At 46.6% G+C, this 23,398-nt stretch overlaps 1 protein-coding gene across 1 annotated transcript in view; it reads left to right on the top strand.

Annotated features, from left to right (window-relative positions):
- Positions 1-23,398, top strand: part of TRAPPC9 (trafficking protein particle complex subunit 9) — a 2,581,727-nt gene that overhangs the window by 1,465,057 nt on the left and 1,093,272 nt on the right. The window contains exon 19 of the mRNA XM_086966259.1: positions 18,463-18,573. Within this exon, the coding sequence (XP_086822385.1) occupies positions 18,463-18,573 (111 nt within the window). The remainder of the gene's footprint in view (positions 1-18,462; positions 18,574-23,398) is intronic.

Raw genomic sequence — 23,398 nt, 5'->3', positions numbered from 1 at the left:
CAGTTGGATGCTGGGTCAGAGTCGACCTAATAAAGACTGTAACAGCTTAAAGGAGGCGTTTGAAATGCTTGTGCCGCAGAGCGTTCTCGAAATCAGAGTGGCCTATTGCAGTGGGCTGCTGTATATCAGGGACGGCAGCCCAGTAACCTGTGAGCCTCATCTGCTGTCTCTACTGACTTGTGGTTGAGGCCAATCTGTGAACAACCTTTGTTATAGCATGTCTTGGCTGTCGGGATCGGGGATATGAAGGGGAATGCCATATATGCATAGTAATGCAGTGAGACAAAGTTCAGTGGATGGAATTATCTACTTTGAAATCTTGTGTAACAGCACAGGCATAAGTTGAGGTAATGCTTAGTGGATGGAATTGTCTGCTTTGTAAAACTGGGTGAACACAGTCATAGTGTGAGGCAAGCTTCAATGAATATAACTGTCTTTGTTTGTATTGCTACTATTCACAACTTGAACTATACTACAACCCTCGGCTATACTGCACGGTAAAGCAGCCAGAGTTACTCCTCTCTGTATGCTTTACAGTGCTGTATCTTCAAAAGTTTATGGTAAGGTGAAGTTATATAGGTGGCATTGTCTGCTTTATAGTACTGTGTAAACAGTATTTCAGGGAGACAACCTTCTAAGGGTGGAATTGTCTGCTTTATCACACTACATTATCTGAGACTTTGAGTAAGATAAGGTTCAAGAAGTGAAATTGTCTTCTTCAGAGTGTTTTTTAAACACAGATTTACACACACCAATCAATCAATCAATCAAGAAATTTATCTAGCGAGCTACTCACCCAGAGGGTCTCAAGTCGCTTAGGGGAGGGGGGGTCTGCTACTGCTCGAACAGCCAGGTCTTGAGTTGCTTCCTGAAGGAAAGGTGGTCTTTGGTCTGACGGAGGTGGATGGGGAGAGAGTTCCACGTCTTGGCTGCCAGGTAGGAGAAGGATGCGTGGAATGGCTGCGAGTGCGTGGATGGTCGAACGAAGCTGGCGGTGGGAGTGTAGAAGGTCATGCGGTTGTTGAGGTACCTGGGGCCCAGGTCGTGGAGGGCCTTGTGTGCGTGGGTGAGGAGTCGGAACGTGTTTCACTTGTTGACGGGGAGCCAGTGCAGGTCTCTCAGGTGTCCGGAGATGTTGCTGTGACGGGGGATGTCCAGGATGAGTCGTGCGGAGGCGTTCTGGATACGTTGGAGTCTCTTCTGTAGTTTGGCTGTGGTTCTGGTGTAGAGGGTGTTTCAGTAGTCCAGTCGGCTGGTGACGAGTGCCTGGGTGACCATCTTCCTGGTTTCGGTGGGGATCCATCGGAAGATCTTCCAGAGCATGCGTAGGATGTTAAAGCACGAGGACGAGACAGCGTTGACTTGTCTGGTCATCGAGAGGGAGGAGTCCAGGATGAAGCCCAGGTTGCGAGCGTGGTCCGTTGGTTTGGGTGCGCTGCCCAGGGCCGGGGGCCACCAGGAGTCGTCCCAGGCGGAGGAAGATGTTCCCAGGATGAGGACATCTGTCTTGTCTGAGTTGAGTTTCAAGCGGCTGTTCTTCATCCACTGGGCTACTTCTTTCATCCCTTCCTGGAGGTTGTGTTGGCTTGCGATGGCTGCGAGGGGGCTCATGTAGATGTTGAAGAGGGCGGGGCTGAGTGATGATCCTTGTGGTACGCCGCAGATGACTTCAGTGGCCTCGGATCTGAACGGGGGGAGGCGGACTCTCTGGGTTCTTCCGGCGAGGAACGAGATGATCCACTCCAGAGCCCTCTCTTGGATTCCGATGTTGCTGAGGCGTTGTACTAGGGTGCGGTGGCAGACAGTGTTGAACGCTGCGGAGAGGCCCAGGAGGATGAGGGCCGCTGTTTCCCCGTTGTCGAGCAGGGCTCGGATGCCGTCAGTGGCTGCGATGAGGGCGGTCTTGGTGCTGTGGTTGGCTCGGAAGCCGGACTGCGAAGGGTCGAGGGATCCGTTCGTCTCGAGGAAGGCGGCAAGCTGTCGGTTGACGGTCTTCTCGATGACTTTGGCAGGAAACGAGAGGAGCGAGAAGGGGCGGTAGTTCTTGAGGTCGGTGGGGTCTGCTGATGGTTTCTTCAGGAGGGCGCGGAGTTCGGCATGCTTCCAGCTCTCCGGGAAGGTGGCGGTGTTGAAGGAGCAGTTGATGACGTCTCGGAGTTGGGATGCGATGACGGTGGCGGCCTTGTTGAATACGTGGTGGGAGCATGGGTCGGTTGGTGATCCGGCGTGGATGGTGTTCATAGAGTGGATGGTGTCTTCGGTGCTGAGCGGGGTCCAGGCTCGGGGGCTGGTGGTAGGGGGCGTTGGTTCGGTGGTTGGGTGCGTGGGCTGTGTGCCGAAGCTGTTGTGTATGTCGGCGATCTTGTTGTGGAGGAACGAGGCGAGTGAGTCGCAGAGTTCTTGCGAGGGGGTGATGTCGTTGGTTCCGGCGCTGGGGTTCGGGAGCTCTTTGACGATGTTGAAGAGTTATTTGCTGTTGTGTGCGTTGTTGTCTAGTCGTTTCTTGAATGCTGTTTTCTTGGTGGCGTGGATCAGCTGGTGGTGTTTGCGGGTGGCGTGCTTGAAGGACGTCATGTTGTCTGTAGCCGGGTCTTTGCGCCAGGCTTTCTCGAGGGTGTGGCAGTTCTTCTTGGAGTTCATGAGATCGTCGTTGAACCAGGAGGCCTTCTTGCTGCCGGGTCTGCTGGGATGGTTTTTCAGGGGTGCGAGGTCGTCGGCGCAGTTGGAGATCCACTGTGTGAGGTTGTTGGCTGCCTGGTTGGGGTCCGTTGAGCTGGCAGGAGGATTCGGGTTCTGGGATGTGAAGAGCTGGTCGGAGGTGATCTTGTTCCAGCTCCTGCGGGGAACCTGTTGCGGGTGGTGGTGAGTCGTGGTCCTTCTGCGGCTGAAGTGGACGCAGCTGTGGTCTGTCCAGTGGAGTCCGGTGGAGTGGCTGAAGGAGACGTCCTTGCTGGAGGAGAAGACGGGGTCAAGCGTGTGTCCGGCGTAGTGGGTGGGGGTGTTCACAAAAAGCTCTTGGGAGTGAATCTGACTGCTTTATTGTGTTGTACAAGCACAGGTTTCTACAAGACAATGTCCAAGGGGTAAAACTGTCTGCTTTACAGTGCTGTATAAGCATGGATTTACACAGACAATGTACATGGAGTAAAACTCTGTCTTTACAGTGCTGTATAAGCATAGATTTACACAAGACTAGGTCGAAGGGGTGAAACTGCCTTCTTTGCAGTGCTGTGTAAGTGCAAGTTTACACAAGGCAACATCGAAATGGTGAAACTGTCTTCTTTACACTGCTGTATAAGCACAGGCTTACACAAGACAAGGTGGATGCGTTGAAACTATCTGCTTTACAGGGCTGTATAAGCACAGGTTTACACAAGACTAGGTCGAAGGGGTGAAACTGTCTGCTTTACACAGCTGTATAAGCGTAGGTTTACACAAGACGAGGCCAAAGAGGTGAAAATATTTTCTTTACACTGCTGTATATGCAAAAGAAACTATTGATGGACGGAATGCTGAACAATGCAAACATTCACCCCAGTCACAAGGATCTTGGTTTAATCCATCATTCTTTTGCTCACCACACCACCCCAGTTTGGACCGAGCCGTTGCAGATCAGTCTTGACCCTGATGCGGTCCGACGGGTAATGCTACGCGGTGTTACCGATCAGGAACAATGTTTCCATAGAAGTGACACCGCCCCCCTCAGAGACCATGAAGTGCTATTAGGCACCCGTAAATATTCATCATTGAGTAAAAACATACGTCAATAAGCAAAAATGTATGTATTCTGAACCACGCATGTTTGTGTATTGAGCAGCGTTAGAAATTGTGAAATCATTTTAATTTAGATTCAATCCCTAATTTAGGGTTTATAGGAGTGGCATATACAGGGCTGGTCCCTGTATGGTCCTGAAGAAACGCCAGGGGTAGCGTGAAACATGTTGACCATACACTGATCCTACCTTCATAGCAGGTCGGAATACAGTGTTAAACCCCATTTTTAATATACCAACCTAGGAGCAGAATACATTATTGAGGCCCACTAGCACGGTATTTTTAACCACTTACACCCACTCCACCCCACCACACTTCTGCACCACACATAGTCCTTCACAACTAAGTGCTCCTACGTAATTCGCAAGTCGCAGCACGCCCCGTTTCGTAGAGAACTGGGATGGCACCAATGATGAAGCATGTCACCGTGGGGAAACCCCGGTGAGTGAGGGGACTCTAGAAAGAAAGCTTTCTTTCTTTTTTGGCTCCACTTATTATTTTGGTGAGTAGCCACAAAACAAGACTGGTCTTGGAACCCAGGAGTGCAGGCTCCCACTTTCATATGATGTCCTAGAAGGGTGACCTGCTCTTAAGTTCCTCCTTTTTCCCCCTTGTTATGCTTGTGGGAACAGGCCAGCCTGAACTGCGAAGCCAGATCCTCCCTGGACCGAAAACAAGCATCCTGGGACCGGTTTCAGGGCATCACCCTTCATCAGCCAGGCTAGCACGAATCCAGTGGTGTAGTGAGCACGGGACCCACATCTGGGCATACCCTTCCCACTTAGGACAACATGTGCAAAAGAAACAGTTGATGGACGGAATGCTGGACAATGCAAACATTCACCCCCAGTCACAAGGATCTGGTTTTAATCCATCACTCTTTTGCTCACCACCCCGGTGTTGTTGCACGCCCTATGATGAAGCATGACACTATCTAGATTGTGAGGGTAGTTTTTATATCATGGAGGGATTCTCATGTTGAAGTGAGGCTGTTATGATTTTCCTCTTCCTTTTCATTAGTGTGAGTTAAAATCTGGGGTTTACACAAGACAATATCCAATAAATCAAACTGCCTGATTGACAATTTTCTACAATTAAAGGTCCATGGATGAAAAGTTCTACGTCACAGTGCTGTATAAGCATAGGTTTACACAGGGCAAGGTGCAAAGGGTGAAACTGCTTTCAAGCGCTGCATAAGCTTGGATATACACAAGACAAGTCCAAGGGGTGCAACTCTGTTTACAGTGCTGTATAAGATTCCAGAACACAAGGGCCCTAGAGGTGAACTTTTCTGGTTTCTAGTAATTTGTCAGCCCAGCCTACACTGCATATTTGAAGTGTAATTGTCTGTTTCTGGTGCGGTAGAAGAACAGGATTTGCCGTATGCAAGGTTGAAGTGGTGAAATGATGCACTTTACTGACCTGAGACCTCGCATTAAGGCAAGGTTCGAGAACCATCTGCTTTACAATGCTGTCTTAAATGCAGGCTCCAACCTCTGTAAAGGAGATAGTGCACTCACAACGTGCAAGTTCCTGCCCTTCTCCCTGGAACCTCCCAAGGAGAGAGACAACCTCAATTATGATGGTTTGCCAAGACGTAGCCTTTTATTCACACAGTGAATAAAAACTCATAGTTAAGTAAGTGTTAGTGATGCAAATACCGAACAGCAGATAAGTATTAGCTCAAAGGTTGTAAGCTAAACAACAATTGGCTCCTCTTGCCATTACAGCGCAAATCTCCAGAATGCATTGTGCCAGAAGGTCACCTTTCCTTCTGCATCACCCGCGCCCTTCACCCAGGGCGTCAGAGAGATTAAGGGAGATTATTGGCAAGCATACATGAGTGACAACTTCCCCACCATCACCAGAAGGTTGGGCAGTACCCACAACTCCATACCAGCACATACTCCAGGGCACTGCATAGCACTCCGCCCCTGCCAGGGTACCTGTCATCAGGAAATCCCCCGAAATGTTCAACTTCAGGAATCAGCAGTTATGACAGAAGGGTCCGGGACCACGAGCAAGTCAGCCCCCCTTCCTGGCCGCCCAGTGCTCTCAGTGCACGTAGTCTATAATGTTTATTAAAAATTGATTTTCTTCCACGATTTTTGTTTCATTTTAATGAGATTTCCTGGAAAGCTGGTCTTTGTTTGGGCTGGCTTATCCGTGATTTCAAAACGGAAAGGGAGGTTTTGATCTTTCAGTGGTTAAATCATTGAGTGTCGTCTGCTTTTTGAAGCAGTTGTTTGTGTTTACAATCATTCCTTGACCTTGTGCCGTCAGCGTTTTTCAGCTTTCGATATTGCCATACATATTTTTCACAGACATTAAATACTGTTCAAGTAACTGCTATGGTAAGTAAACTGCAGAACAGTTCCTTTGCGGAGACATGCAAGCAAGTGTATGTCTGTGAATTGCAATATATAAATAAGGTCAGAATTTTATTTTTTATTTAAAACATTTGTAAAGCGCGACTGTCACCTGGCAGGTATCCTGGCGCTGGTAGCTACTCTTGTGGTTTATTGACGGGGGTGGACTGGGACTGGCCGGTTTTACAGGGACAAGGGAAAAAGCCATGTTTTGATACGTTTCCTGAATGGGAGGAGATGAGGGATATGGCGAATGTCGACAGGTAGACTGTTCCATAGCTTGGCTGCAGCTACTCTGAACGATCTTCCTCCCATCCTGGCCTTTTTACATCTGGGCACTCTCGCGAGGCAGGCAGGCAGTTGTGGACCTGAGTGTTCTGGTGGGGGTGTACCAAGAGAACAGACGTTGAAGAGGTCTGGGTCCTATTCCATGTAGTGCCTTGAAGAAGCCCGCTCGGTCGGAGTTGAGGCAGAGGAGCGCAGAGTATAGATTTTAGGAGCATTCTAATCTTATCTATTCAATACAGTGCAAACTGGGCGCCAAGAAGCAGCAGAGCACTACCCAAAGAACATTTTTGTTACATCAAGTCAGTGGCACATGATATGGGGCTCACAGATCAAAATACTGAAACCAGAAGTGTTTGGGGAAGGTACTATGAATAGCATGCAACTGGGCAATATGTGCAAGCACACTCAACAGTTGTTTTTTTAGATATTTACCGCATGGTATACATATTTGCTGATAGAGATAATTAGCCACAGATTCCTCACCTTTTGAATATTTCCCAGGAGTCAGACTGCATCCTAAAACGTTTCAGGCGTGCCTTGCCACACCATCAGGTGGCAATGTGGCCTCAGCCCTGCTGCCGTTCTGACCTGAAAATGACATGTGGATCCTATGTAGGTGACACCCCTGTACGCTGATGGCAGTTCCTTTGTTTCTGTGCCACCAAATGCAAATCTGGATCTCCCTTCATGTCTCACTGTGTAAAGAATGTCACCCCCAAACACAAAAGCTTTTAAGCCCGGTAGAGAGTGCTGCAAACAAATGTCTGTGACAGATTCCCACCAGGTATGCCTGTGGTGTCTGGGGTCAAATCATAACTCCAAGGCCTACAGCGCCTGCGAGTCGATCAACCTGAAGACCATCAAGGACTGTGAGGTGAAACTTTACATCACTAAGCATAAAAAGACTCCTTGCTGGGACCTGTTTGAAGTTGCAGTCTCCATCAAATGTTCACTCCCCATTATGTTTCTGTTCCCAGAATTGATAAAGCTGTTCTTTGCTCCGGTCCAAATCATTAGGTAAGTAAAAAAAAAGAAGCACGAGAAATCAAAGTGGGATTACGCCCAACAGCCCTCGATCTCGCTCAAGAAGTCGGCCAACTTTGCAGCTGATCCCTCAGCTCGTGCCTCCGCAACCCAAGTTTCCGTAGCCAACAGCCACGCTACATCAGAGCAAATAGTTCTGCACAGCTATGCTCTGGCTCTTTGGATCCCTACTGACTCCCTCTGGCACACCTTTGTTCCCCAAGGAGCCGAGAATCCCCTCCATCTGTAGTACTGCTGGTAGGTTCACCTTCAAAGCCAGTAGGACCCTATGAGCCAGTCTTGCCTTTGGGTTCATTCCCAACCTACGTCCGGCACCACCCACTACGCTGACCTCGGGCACTTTGACGCAGATTCCGACTTCATCAAATCCGGAGGAGGAGGTCCTGATAGTTATCTCTGATGCTGAATCAACACCAGTCCAAACTCGGCCTAAGTCACTCCTAATACAGGACAAAGCGCCAGTTCCCCCACTTGAATTACCACCTCCAGAATAGAGAACTCACACTGCATTCCCTTTGCAGTACAGACTCAGGCTGTGAGTATGACCCGGGTGATGAGGTAGCTCAACCCTAACAGGATGACAGCTGGTATGACGACTTACAGGAGGCCATTAGTCTTGATACTTCCTGGAAACAGGCCTTCTCTCAACTCCTGGACCGGCCACAGAGGAATCTGCTTCCTACTCAATGGTAATGCGTAGGTCGGCCAAAGTACTTGACCCCTAGCTCCCCAATTTGGACTCCAAAACCAATGTGTAGGAAGCTGGCTTTCTATATAGTGTACTAAAAAGAAGTACACTGTGCAGAGAGTCCAGTGGGTCCCCAATTGGTTTACAGAGGCTACAGTAGATAATACTAATCCTCTCTTTTGTAGTAGTGTGGGCGAGCAATTAGGCTTATCAGAGGGTGGTGGTAAACAAAGGCAATAAATGAGATACACACTCAAAGAATAAATCCGAGACCACATTAGAAAAATGATACTTCTTTTTATAAATGTTTCAAAACCAAAAACCTTGTTCAAAGGTAAAGTATTTTTTACGTTATCAAATTTTATAAGATTTAGCCAATCTGAGTAATTATAGACCAAACTCCCTCTGCTTTATCCTCTTTAAATTTTAGAACACAATGTGAGCATGTAATTAGCTCAATATCTGGAAACTAATAACTGTCTGGGAGAGGAGCAATTTGGATTCTGGCCCAGCCATGGGACTTGAATTGACGCTGATCACAGTGATGGATGAGTTATGACTGCGGGTCGATGACGGACAATCAGCAGTTCTGATTTTATTGGATGTCACCACCGCATTCAATATGGTCTGTCATACCGCACTTTTGGCCCAGCTGGCGGTGATTGGGGTGGGCAAAGCTGTCTTAGACTGGTTCTGCTCATATTTATGTCAGATGTCAGGCTGTTGGCCTCCCCCATTTCGTTCTGAGTTTAGAGCAATCAAATAGGGTGTTCCACAGGGCTCATCTATCAACCAAATCCTGTTTAATATTTATATGGCCTCCTTGATCATACTTATTTAATCGCAGCAGGTGAATTCGATCAATTATGCAGATGACACCCATCTTATTCTTTTGTTGGCAAGTAACCAGTTGCTTTTTGCCTTTCAGGAATGTATGAACGACATTATCCAGTGGTTTAAATGTAATTCCCTGAAGTTCAACAGGGATAAGACAGAGCTTCTATGCTGTTCAGCTAATAAAGCTCCGGTCGTATTCCCGCCAATTTTTGGCCCGTGCCAGCCGACATGACAATTGTCTCACTGATTCGGTCCAGAATCTGGGAGTTATCTTTGATAATAAACTTAGCATGGAGAGACATGTGAATAAAACCAGGGGTACCTGATTTTTGCTCTCTGAGAGCCCTTCAGAGGATATAACCAGTGTTTCCCCCTCCTGCTAGAGCCTTGGTAGTTCGTAGTGTCATCCTCAGTCGCTTAGATTATAGTAATGCTCATCTGTTGGGTTCTCCTGAATATCAACTACACCGTCTGTCGAGGGTGTAGATTACTGCGGCCAAACCTGCCTCAAATAGACCTAGAAGAGCTTCTGTCTCCTTAGCACTGAAGGATCTCTACTGGCCGACGCTAAAACAAAGAATTCTGTTTGAATGGCTTTGTATTGTTTTCAAAGCTCTTCAGGGACTGAAATCAGTTCCCCTAGAAAAGAGACTTAGAAGATTCATCCCCGGATCTCTCCGGTCTTCTTCGGCCAACCTGTTGTGAGTGACCAAGGTTAGGAAATCCAGTCAAGGTGGCCAGACTTTGGAATCAGCTTCCAGCTTCACTGAGGTCTTTAACTGATTTGTTGCAGTTTAGGAAGGTCCTTAAGACCTGGCTTTTTTCCTAAGTAAATTTGAGCTTTGGTCTCAATATTGATTATCTGACCTACTATCCTTCCTGTTCTGCAGCTTTTTTAAACTCCTTGCTCCTATATCGCTCCATTTTAGTGGCTAGCGCCAGGATACCAGTTGATGACAGAGCACTTAATAAAGTCTGTAAATAATAATGAATAATAATAAGTAATACTTTGATGGTTGTGCGCCTTTATGCACAATGCAATCCTATGGGAGGAAATGTCATAAATGCAATAAAGTTAAGTACAGTCGATTTCAGGGGTTCACCTTCCGGGTTTAGGGTTGTAGGGGGCCAAGGTCCAAAGTGCTACCAGCAGTTCTTCTGGAACTGCGCTGGTTTCACCGGGAGGAGGGTGCTGGTGAGGTTGATAGCTGGGCTTGCTACAAAGGGGTGCCACCTAAAAACAGTCTGCACATGGGGACGTGGGGACAAGTCAGAGAGCTCCCAAATGGGGGCTTGAGTTGCAAGGGGTCTTGGAGCAGGGAAGCACAGCTGGTTCGTCGATGCCCAGGCTGGGCGGCTTGGATGCAGAGTGGTTAGGTAAGCTGAACTGGGTGCGCAAAGGTGCTCCTCGTGGTTAGAGTCAAACAGCTAGAAGGGTAAAAATCAGGACAGGTGGGTCACTTACGAAGTGGGTCTCAGTGATGCTGACGTTTCTTGATGGTTGCTTAGTCCTGGTGCAGTGAGAATCCGGACTGGACTCTCACTGTTGGAGTTTGGTGCAGGGCCCCTGGGGGTTGGTGCTTCACTACTCCTGTTGGTCTTCACACTCGGTGGGGAGACAGATCTGACCTTCAGAGCATGAGTACCTTCTCTACTCCTGTTCATCTTTGGAATCAGTCTGGCTGGCGAGCTTCAAGGCAGTGGACCAGCCTCTGCTTGTTGATACCTGCGGACTGCAGGGGAGTAGGTCCTCTACTCCCAGGGCGGCTGTAGGAGATTTTCGACGTGCTGGGAGGCTACCCAAGGCTTTGGGAATCCTCCAGCTTGCAGGATAAGTCACTTTGTTACTAATTATCGGGAGAGATTGCGAGCAGGCAGGGTTTTGCACCAAAGGTTCACAACTCTTCTGCAGTTATACAGTTCTCGCTGTACAGTGAATCTTAATCCTTCTTCTCTTGATCCATCAAATCTGAGTACTTGGATTCAGGGGAGCCACCTAAATACTAGATTTTGGGGGGTTACAGGGAGTGACAGGTAGCAGCCAATGGGCTACCTACTGTTAGTGCCTACACCCTCTGAATGACCACTTCTTGTGGAAAGTGGGCATAATCCTGACCCAAAAATGTTAATCTCACCCAAATCAAGATGGGGAATCTAAAAAGTGGGCTCCACATCAGCTGGTCCATCTTAGCTGGGTGCCAGCTGACGGTGGGCCTCCCTCCTAAACTTATTAATTTTCCCTCCTGTCCTGCTGCCACAAATTGGGTCAGGACAGGGGGGTTGGCATCTACATTGTCTGGAGAGACCGGGGTCACATAACAAATGCAACAGGGTCTTTGAAACTTCCTGCTCTGGAAAGGCTCATCCTGCAGGGTAGATGTGTAAACACTTCTGACCAAAGCTGGCTTTGTTCCAGGCTTCCAAGAGAGAAGGCTCTCAACTCAGGGGGTCAGATACTTGTCTAGGATGGATGGCTGGCTGGCTGATCGATACGAGTCAATAAACACACTGGTATGCAGTAGGTTTTCAGGGGGGAACCTATAAGATGCCCTCTAGGTGTATTTCTTAATAAATTCAAGACTGGCATCTGTGTGGGTTTATTAAGACAAGATGTTTAGTACCAAACATCTGGGGTTACAGAGAAGCCACCATGTAGGTGGGGAACTCATAAGCATGAGTGTCCAGCACATGTACTCTGTCTGGTTTCCTTGTGCACTTGTGATATTTAAGGGTGAACTTAAATATCAAAAGGACACATCCACTCATGCAGATATGCTCACACATGGGTAAAGTGCCCCCTGCCTTAGGGCTGTTAGGCCTGCTGTAGGGGAGATTTACCTATACCACATGCAGTGCTGGGTAGATATGGCACACTGGGATGTGTACCATGTCGGCTCTTTGTTTGTCTCTGCATCAAGAAACACAGGCTGCAGTGGCAGTTTGCATGAGCTTGGTGAAGGGTCCCTTACAGTGGCACAATTCGTGCTGCAGCACCTGGGATCCGTCTTTAGTTCCAATGCCCTAGGTACCAGGGGTACCACTTATTAGGGACTTGCATTGAGTCTAAAGTAGTGCCAATTGTGGAACAGTGCTACTGTTTACGGAAAGAGTACTGGTACTGGGGACCTGGTTAGCAGGAACTCAGTACACTTTCAGCCAAAGTAGCATCGGATATCAGGCAAAAAGTGGGGTAACCATGTCATAAAGGGGCACTTTCGTGTACAATATATTAACAGAGGTCCTCCAACAGGGGCAGATATCTTCTGAGCCCCTTCTTCCATTTAATGAGGCACTAATGGACACCTTATTAGGGGCTTGGGTCAAACCTTGCTCTGATCCCCCCCATCAATCAAATCAAAAAATTGCCAGCCATTGCCCTGCTCAATGCGACCCTGCTTTTCTCTCGCAGCACCCTCCCCCCTAAGTCTAGTGATGCTAGCCTTCAAAGGGAAATCTAACTACAACACCTTTTCTACCAGTCCCCCAGCAGAAAATGTAAGTTGGTGGAAGCGTTTTGGAAACAAGTGTTTTTTACTCTACCGGTCTGGCATTCTGATCAGTTAATGCCAGCTGCTTGTTTAAACACTGGTCCCATGCTCTGTGGGAATTGGTGGCAGAACTTCTCCATGATGTGCCTAATGATGTCCAATGTGTTCTCGCTCAGATGATTCTGGATAGTTGTAATGCAAAAGAGTTCACCATTTGTTGTTGCTTGGACATTACTAATTCCATCAGGTGGGCCATCGTCTCCAGTGTTGCCATTCCCGCCATGTGTGGCTCTGGTCGACTGGGTTCTGAGGCTATGTCCAGTCCTCCCTGATGGAAATGCCCTTCAGTGGGACTCGCCTATATGGAGACACAACTTAGAGAGCTCTAGAATGTTTTAAAGAGAGCCGGGCTACCGCACGCTCTCTGGCCTGGTCCACCTCAATTGCAACATTTCTACAGCACCTTTCCCGGATTTGGCATAAGAGCCACATACTGCCAGCCTGTCCAGTCTCCACAAGGAACCCAGCAGTTTTGCTGTCGAGGCCATGGTGTCCACCACCACCCCAGCCGAAGTCTTTGGGCTGCTCAGTCTATTCCTCCCCTCACCCTCTCCCCAACTGAAAAATGTTTCTTTAGTGTGCCCTTACAGGAGCACAGAAGGCTAAATCTACCGATTCTTTCCAGGTTGGAAGGCAATATCAACGGACTGGTGGGTTCTACAGATCTTTCACAGGGGATACGCCATACCCTTCCTCTCGTCCTCACCACACCTTCCACTACCCCCACCAGCCACAGAAAGAGGGCCATCTCTCAATTTTTCATCAGTAGGTGCAAGCCCTTTTGGATAAAGAGCTGTTGAGTGGATGCCAGCACCAGAAGTAGGACTTGGATGTTATTCACGCTACTTTATGGTGCCACTCTGCACCCTCGCAATGCCTTACACTGTAAGGAGAAATGTAAAATGCTCACCCTTGCCCAGGTCTTATCTGCCATCAAACCTGGGCACTGGATGGTGGCGCTGCACCTGTTGGATGCCAATTTCCATACACCCATCCGGCCAGCCCACTGCCACTACCTGCGGTTTGTAGTGAGACAGCAGCATATTTAGTTTGTGGTTCCCCACTTTACTCTCACCAGTGCACCTCATGTGTCTATTCAAGCAATGGCAGTGGTAGCAGCACAACTTCTGAGATCATGGGTGCCAGTCTTTTCCTACTTCAAAAACTGGCTGTTGACCACAGGCAGTAGTCAACCACCTACACTCTACGACAAACCTCCTGACATACTTGGGGTTCACTATCAACCTGCGGAAGTCGGACCTGACTCCTTTTCAGACGCTCCCTTTTATCTGAGCGATTTTGGACACAATTTCGTTTCATGCTTTTCCTCCCGGGAAGAGAGTCCGGAACATTCAGGCTATGATACAGATCTTTCAGCCTCAGTCCTGGATTTGAGTGAGGTTGATTCTAAGGCTACTGGGGCTGTTGGCTTCCTGCATTCTGCTAGTCGAGCATGCAAGGTGTCATATCTACATTGGGATCTGACCATCAAAGGGACCTCTCCAACCATGTTAAAATTGTGGAGGAGACTTCGAAAGACCTACAGTGGTGGTTGCTGGACCTTAACTGGGTCAGCAGCAGATACTGCTCTCTACCCCACCCAGAACTGGCAGTGGTGACCAATGCATCACTTCTGGGTTGAGCGCGGCCATCTGGGAGAGGTGGAAATCAGAGGCCTCTGGTCTCCGGCAAAGACCTGGCTCCACATTGACCGTCTGAAGCTGAGGGCCATTTGCTTGGTGCTGAAATCCTTCCATCCATCCATCCATCCATCCAGAGGAGGCTGGTTCGGGTGCTCACAGACAACACTACCTCCATGTGGTATTGCAACAAACAGGGCAGGGCAGGGTTTCAGACTCTGTATCAGGAGGCACTTCGCTCTAGTAATGGCTGGACCACCAGGGAATTTTCCTGGTGAAGCGCTACCAGGCATGCTCTTTGAATGCCAGGGCATCAGTCGTTGCTGCCTAGCAGATCAATAGTGGTAGTTACACTTGGAGGTGGCACAAGTCTTCTTCAGCAGATGTGAAAAACCTTGGCTTGATCTGTTTGCCTCCCGTGTGTGTTGGAATTTTCCAGGTGACTGCGCCTAAAATAGGACTCTGGACCCCTGTATGCCTTTGCGTCAATACCACTCTTGCCCTGAGTACTCAAAGAAGATCTGGATCGATTAGGCCCAAGTCATTCTAGTTGTTCCAGAGTATGATATTCAGAACTCCAGGGCATGAGCATATCCTCTTATCAGGCTGCCCACTCAGGTAGGACCTGCTGACTCCTGCCGGCCCCAGGATGTGCCTCGCCACGCTTCAAGCTGACTTTCATAAGTAACTTGACCAGCAGCTCTTGGTTTCTTGCGACTGTGAGCATTTACCGTTGTTTCTTGCTGGATCCCTTGGGATTCCCAATCATGTCCCTTCCAAAATAACCTCCGTAGGCCCTATCTTAATTGCCTTTGGACCTTGCCCCACCTGGATTTTAGACAGTGGGCCCTCTCGCGCCGAAACACCGTTGACTTTTACAGCGGAATTCTCGGCGCTCCCCTCAAGGATACCCCACCTGATTATTTTTGTATTCATTACCATTTAATGTTCGGTTATCCTAACTATGTAAATTTTACCTTCACATGCTCGTTGTTGCGCCCCTTCCTATTGCTGTACATACTTCCTCATGTGTCACTTGCGCCGTCACAATCCTTCACAAGCACCTGTGCACAGTATCCCACAGGTTACATGTCATTCAATGTAACGAAGTGTCACCCTTCCATATGTTTGATTATATGAAGCTAAATATGTCAAATATGTATATTCACTATAATACAATTTGTTACAAAAGAAATTTGTCTTCCTGGTTTTTTCCCTTTTCGATTCCATTCTCAGCAACTAACTGTGCTACGTGTAATTGACCTTCAATTAACACCCTTTTCAAACATTGTTATATGCGATAAATGATTGCCCTAGTCTCTTTAGGGTATATGGGCTACCTCCTGTAGTCTGATACGGGTTGCAGCAACAAGGCAGGGTTCTGCACCCGACTTTTGCAATCTCTACCTTCATGCTTGGAGATTGAGTGATGACAACTGAACAACTTTGACCTTCCTCCAGAGGTGGTTAATGCAATCTTGGCAGCCAGGGGTCCCTCGACGAAAACTGTATTTGCCTGTCATTGGAACTATTTTGTAGTTTGGTACAGAGCATGCCAGATTGACCCTCTCCAGGCCACGTTATCCGATGTTCTGTTGTTTGCTTTATCTCTTTCATGACAAAGCTTTACTTTAGCCACTGTGTCAGCCTTCTTAAATTGCTCGATCAGCCCGCCTTGTTTTAGTCACCAGTTGTGATGCAATTATTTTAAGGGCTACAACATATGTTGTCCCCTTCTCCCTTTCTGATGCACCAATGGTGCCTTAATCGGGTCCTCACTTATTAGATATTAACTCTGTTTGTGCCGCTTCCCAGCTGTCCCTTACTTAACCTTACTATTAATACAGTATTTCCCTTTACCATCACCTCAGCACACGGTATAAGTGTGCTTCAGGTTCTTTGTGTCAATCCACCATACATTACCTTCTACTCAGACAAACTAGTTCTGCGGAAGCAACCATCATTTCTACCAAATACTGTGACACCATTCCATATTGGTCAGACTATCACCCTGCCGGTGTTCTGTGCTCCACCTGACCCCTCTAAGGAGGATGAGGAGAGGCTCCATCACTTGGATCCCAAAAGAGTGCACAGCCTTAACTTTGACTATACCAAGGCACGCCGGGTGGACGATCAGCTCTTTGTGGGGTTCTCAGGAGCAAAAAACAGGCAAGGCATTGCAGAAGAAACCCATCTCCTGCTGGTTTGTGCTCTGCATTAAGATCTGCTAAGCACTGGCTAAAAAGCAGCCTTCAGAAGGACTGCTTGCTTATTCTACCAGGGTCAAAGGAGCTACCACTGCGTTAGCGCCCCTCTGGTTTCCTGTCATAGACATATACCAGGCACCTACGTGGATGTCCCTCCATACGTTCACAATGCACTATTATCTGGAATGTTAAGTTCGTTGAGTGGGGCATTTTGCCTGCTTGGTCCTGCAGGACTTTCTGGTTTGAGTTTATTCACAGTCCTGCCTCCAAATAGATTCGACTTTGGTATCTGTTCAAATGGTGAGGAATCTGCGGCTGCAAATCTATATCAGGAAAGCAAGTTACTTATTTTCAGTAATGCTCTTTCTAGTACAGACTCTACCTAGCCTCAGACTCCTCACTGACCTTCTCATCCTTCCCGTTCTGCGATTGGACTCTATCCATTAATTTTATCCCAAATCTAGGAATCTGCACACTGGTCACAAGTAATTTGCGCTTAGGACTCTGTGTCTGGGGACGCAGAACGCCTTGATAGCAAATTACATTGACGGGCGGGGTGGCACCAATATAGGCTCTGCATGTAATTTCTGGCACAGAATGTGTGAGTACAGAGCCGCACAGGGCTTCCTGAAGGCGCAGCAAGGTACTGCTAAAACATTTCCAGATCCAGGTTGTCATTTGAGGAATATTCAAAAGGGGGGGAACCTGCGGCTAGATGGTGTCACTACCAGAAAGAGCGTTAGCGAAGGCAAGAAACTTATTCTACATTTTCAGTCAAGGTGAAATTGAGATTTGCTCTGAATCACACTACGGTCTAGTCAAAATCCAAAGCTGGGATCAGAATCCATGCACCTTGAGGTTCAAGGTCACAAACTTCATCACTAGACCACAGCTATCTATCTGTCACTATGGCAGACACTATGTTTAGGATCATGCGCAGACACTAAAGACTATTGTGGATGTACATAGTGAGTGTGGGGCCCAAGGTGGGAAGGTGCATGCAGGGTGTGGTCTAAGGGTGTGCTTTAGTGGGGCAATTAAGATCATGCAGGTAAATGTAGGATTTGTAAGAACATGTAACTTGGCTTCTGTTCAGAGCCTCAGGATGGATGGGGCAGTCTGAGATCTAAAGCTGGCGGCATATGTTCTTAGCCTCAGGACACCTCTGAAAATGAGGTGCTAGTCTGTGGCTCTTGGAAGTTTGGCTGTGACTAGAGATGGACAGTTTGGGAGCTCTAAAGTCTGCTTGCAGTAATATTGATACCTTCTAGATGCTACATTGGTCCTTAAGTGCATGCTGGAAGATGGGTGATGGATTATGGGAAGGATGCTCATGGTAAGGGGGGGTCACATGGCCCTGTTTCTTTTGGCCTTCGTAGAGGCAAGTCCCTGCAGGGATGGTTGCACGAGGGAAGCCTGGCAATCAAAGAATAAAAGCTAAAACAACAGAGACCTAGTAAGGGTACTGTGGATCCAATGCAAGCAGGACAGTAATTGGGGTGCAGTAGGTCCCTTGCACTGCTAGGACCCGGTGCATGTAATCTGCTGCTCAAACGATAGCTTCGCCCCGTGTGGCCACATACTACCCGGACTTTGAAAACTTATTTTCAAGACTTTTAAAATAAACCCTTTGACATGGCATTATTATTCAATGTTAAAATTAACCTAAATCAGAAAAAACAATGTTACTTTAGGATGAATAGTAGTGTTTTGTCATATATCATGTGATTTTTTTTATCCTATACTTAATACCCATTTCGCATGGACATTTGGGTTGCTCTTGTGTTTTTTGAAGTAGTGTTTTTTTTTTAAATCCTAGGCATAAAAGAATGTACAAAATCTTGAGTGCCACTTATTTTCCAATTTCAGTGTATGCTGGTGTCCTCAACCTGGCCTTTCACTCGAGCACAAGCTCTTTGCGATTTCTCCACGTATTGAGGATGGGAACCCCGTGCCACTCTCGAGAAAACGCTTCAGACTGTAGTTGTTAAACTAATAGGGCATTAGAGGCTTCACACATTTGTAAGAGCTGTCATTAACTGGGATTCTTTCTCCTTCTCCGCTCAGCACCAGGCAGTGTCACCTACTCCTGGACGTCTTCAACTCGACGGAACACGAACTTACCATCAGCGCAAAAAATAACGAGGATCTCGTTCTCCACGCCGGAGAGTGCCAGCGGTGAGTGCCTCCAACAGAAGGCTCCAGATCTGTTGCACGTTTTGTGTTTTTGGGGATGATGATAGTAATGGATGTAAATTCATCAAAAGTACTGGGGTGGCAGAAATGACATCATGCACCTTTTGGCATTCATTGTCCTCTCATGGTTGACCACCTGTCTCTCCTCCAGCCCCGGAACATTTCCCAATTTGCTGATATTTGGCGGGAGGGAAAGGAGTGGAACTACAGAAAGTTAACATGGCTCCAAGACCTTTTACTTCCAGCTCAGACACTACCTTAAGGACTCTTGTAACCAGAAGTTCCAAAGGAGGTGCCAGAGATAGTGGCTACTACCCCTAATTGACACCCTTGGTGATACTGGTTGTAAGACTGACGAATAACCGTTGATACCAAAGAAGATATATTCCCATGCATTTCAGATATAAATACTTGTTGCATTTTATCGCCAGGTCTGCAATACACTATTTGATCTGGAAAACTATTTCAGTCAGCAGAATCTTACTTGTTGTTCTCCTGTACTTGTTTTGTAAGTAAGCAAGATAGTAAGAGTATGTAGAATAACAATGTGTATCTATTTCATGTAGAGGTACCCCATGTTAACTAGGCTTTATATGTGAATCTGCTTGATTGGGCAGTGGTATGTCATAGCCTATCCAAGAGAAGCTAGGCCCAGTAGAAATAAAGGTGGATACAAGGATATCTCAACATTAAGAGATGAGACATGGACTCTCCTCCAGATACCCTTCAGCTCACCTTGTTCTGCTGGGCTATTGTCCAACCCAGGTGCCGAATTGAAATATACAAAGTGGGTGTTGGTAGAGGAGAGGACATTTGCCTACCTTGTGGCTGCTTTAAAAGCTCTTCATACCCCTAATCTACCAATTGTAGGAAACACTGGCTATTTAGAAAAGGAATTGAACCCGTAGATTCTAATGAGCCCTTCCCTGAAGCTGGTGCAAGCCGCCCTTGTTATAGGTGAGGGCTTCTCTGCATTTTGCATGAGTAAAGCAGTGTGGTTTGATTACCCCTGAATCTCTTGCTATAAGATAACCTGTGTCTGCATATCCACAGTCACTAAACCAGAGAAGTGAGTTTTTTTCCCTACCTGCAGAGTATTCAATTTTAACCCATTCAAAGGTTGGAAGGTTTCCTGGTTCACCTTTATCCATGCAAGGTTTTTTTTCCACAATGTGAGATATTGTGTCACTGATTATTAACCCCTTCGAGGCTGATGACGAGCTGGGCTCGTCATGGTGTAGCCTCCTCGCACACTGATGACGAGCCCAGCTCGTCATGTAAAGTGCTTTTTTAAAAAGTCAGCATACCAGCAGAATAAGAGCAGCGCGCATGTGGTTAAGATCATGTTCACTATAATTAAACTTAGCCAAGCTGGAAAATACACACAAAATATTTTTTTTGAGGATTAACTTTTGCAAAGATTCCTGTGTAGAATGGCAATAGTTTACACATTTCTGACTCTGCAAGTTTGCTTATTACTTTTTTGTAAGCTTAACTAGCAAAGAAACCTAAACAAAATTGTAAGCTTTTTACACAGATATAAAGTTGTACACCCCTAAGCAAAATGTATATCCCTCTAAAACTATCTAAAGATGACCACCACCACATTACAAACCACATAAATATACACCACATCTCCCTGCATTCCATTCTACCGTATTTAACCTTGATACCCACATAAAGGCAGCAGCTAGGAGTGCCAGCCATCTACTCACAACTCTACGAACTATGACACTCTTCTCGCAAATCAAGATTTCCCAAGCTACGGTCATGTCAAGAGTTGAGCATAGTAATGCTCTATACATAGGCTTCTATGCTCTCGATTTGCTCGACTAAAATCAGTCCTGTACTCTGCAGCTCGTCTCATCTCTGGTAAAAGGAAAGTAGGAACGTCTTCTCACTCTTAACACCACTAAAATGGCTTCCATTAGAAGCATGAAGCACTTACATGACTCCGTGCATCACATGCAAAGTTCTGCAAGTCGGTAACTTGGGGCCATATGTACTAACGCATTTTCCCATAGACACAGAATGAGGAAAACTCTTTGATACATCTGGCCGTCAGACACTTAGCAAGCAAACTGAAAATGGTTGGAGTCAACAAGGATGTACGAGATAAACCAGGGGTTTCTCTCGTTCTTCCGAAGTGCAGGACATATTGCAAGGAAAAATTGGCCCTTCTCCAGCAATGCTCCTAAAATCTGAAATTCTATTATAGCCACGCATCACTTGGGCCCGCCATTTGCAGAATTCAAAACCACCTTAAAGAAATTCTTACTGGGCCCCTGTTGAATGACAGTTTCTTATTCTAATTCAACCCTCTGGCTTATCTGTCCCAATGTATCGGTGACTTTCACAAATGTTTCTTTTTTTGCTGCAGAATATCATGCATTTCCGATTTCTTGGAAAGCGCACTGACGCCCATTCGCAGGGCTTTGATGGCACTATATGAAAACCACAAAAGAGGAGGGAGAGGAGTTGGCCTAACGGCTAGGGCGGTCGACCTCGAATCTGGTGAACTGGGTTCGAGTCTCAGCAATGACGCTGAACATCCTGTGATTCTGGGAAAATCAATTAATCTCCCCGTGAAATGAATGTGTCCTCATGTAACGCAACTGGTGCTCGTGTAAAGCGCTCTGATACCTGATTCGGGTCAAGTTTGCGCTATATAAAACTCTGTAAAAAAATATATAATAATAATAAATAAATATTGTTTGTTGCTAAAATATGAAATGAGTACAAGCTTTGTAAGGGTAGCAGGAGAAATCTCAGCAATGTCCTCTGTCTTACTGGAGTATGGGAAATTGTGCAGTTTTTCTCCTAAAGTTGAGTGAAGTCCTCCCAAAAGAAAGATGAATTCAAATGTAAACAATCTGAGAACCAGGCCTCTTGTCTCTCCTCAGCTATAGATAACAGAAGCCTATAGTGTCATGTCAATCAGTGTCGCTCATTCCTTACTCACTGGCCTTCAGGGGAGCCTGTGACTTTTCTGTTCCCTCTAAATTCCCAGCAGCACTTTATGTAATGCTCCTAATGTGTCCCTCAGAGGGAAACGTACATATAGTATGCATTTCTGTGAATATCTAATTCCATATCTTGTGCACGACTTACTGCTTATCTAGTGCTGGGAAATGCTTGTAGAGCTGTGTTTTTTTTATTTTTGCTGACAACCGCTGTCCATAAAGTAGCCAAACCTTTCTTGGAGACCGGTTTCCATGAGGAATCTAAGAGCTGAGTTTATTCGTTTACCATATGAAGCTGAGGCCAGTACCTATGTTATGATATGCTGTGTTATGTTAAAATATGCTTTTCTATGTTGTGCCATGCTATTTTATGTTATGCTATGTATTGTATTGTAATTGCATTTATATAGCGCTTACTACCCCTGACGAGGCGTCAAAACGTTTTTTCGGCGAGTAGCACGCTACTCCGGGACCCATAAAGGATTAGTGTTGAATTAGTATAGTGAAATATGAAAGTCATTTAACCCCTTCGATGCTGATGACGAGCTCAGCTCGTCATCAGCCACGGGGGGCGTGTGCGGATGACGAGCTGAGCTCGTCATCTAACGCGGCTTTTGCAAAAAACCCGCGTAGCGCAAAAATCACCGCAGCAGCGATGCGGTAAGTGGTGCATAAGTTAGTCAGTTATTTGCATTCGGAAGGATAGCGGAAGGATAGAAGAGGAAAAAAGTTTTGTATTTATATAGCGCTTGTTACCCCTGATGGGGTGTTGAAGTGCTTTTTTTGGCGAGTAGTACGCTACTTCGATGTGAATTTGTAGAGCGTAGCTAACCACCCGTGAAGGTATCCATGCGCTGTATATTAAATTGCAGCAAAGCTGAGCTTTTCCCTTCGCATGCAAGCAGTGTTTATAATTGGTATGCGTATGGGCACAGTGCGTAAATGTCAGATCCATTTTTTTTCATCTCTTTTACTTTGCTCCTCCCCCCCCCCCTACCCTCTAGTATCCCCAGCATCCTTCATCTCAGGCAGTCTCTCTTTTCTACACCCCTCTGATGTCTTGTGTTCAATATAATCCTGCTCAGAACATTTCTGTTTGAACAATGTCTCCTCTTGCTCTGCATACACTCCCTTCCCGAAGTCGGCTTCCATACATCAAGTGTTAAAGAGACGATGTGGCGTTTTGGCCAGAGCTGCCGACTTTGGAACTGTGGATCCAGGTTCGAGTCTCGGCAGGGCCGCTCAATAGCCTGTGATTCTGGGCAAATCACTTAATTTCCCATTACCTTAAAAATATGTGTCCGAGTGTAATATAACTGGTACTCCTGTAAAGCGCTCCATAACCTTCGGGTCGAGTTTGCTGAAAATAAAACTGAAAAAAAGAGATTCATGCTTTTTGCTTTTTGGGAAAATAACATCATAAGCACAACAGATACACTTGAACTGCTTGTTCTGAATGTCTTAAAAAATGGTATTCATATGTATCAACATTCGTGTTTGAAATAACAAATACCTAAAGGAGGAAAAATACGTCTGACTTTTTCATTCAACCATTCCAGGTGCGCGCTGCTTTGTGAATGAAAAACAACCGACTTCCATAAAGGAACGACTTCCTTTATGTACCATTTTATGTTAATTTGCCCAAAATCTATATATTTGAATTTCTAGTTTACCTCCTCCAGCACACGTCAGGAAATTAAAAGCACAGAACAAAATGGATATGAGTCAGGCACTTTGAAGAGCTTCTAACTCAATATCTCTGCCTGCTGTTGACACCAGACACCGTACCTATTGCTTGTGGTTTCCAGCTTCATCCTTAGTTTTTAGGTCTCGCCCTGGAATTC

Source organism: Lissotriton vulgaris, chromosome 4_1, assembly GCF_964263255.1.
Source record: "Lissotriton vulgaris chromosome 4_1, aLisVul1.2, whole genome shotgun sequence".
NCBI lineage: Eukaryota > Metazoa > Chordata > Amphibia > Caudata > Salamandridae > Lissotriton > Lissotriton vulgaris.
The sequence above is the reverse complement of the archived record's forward strand: the minus strand, read 5'-3'. Positions and strand labels throughout refer to the sequence as shown.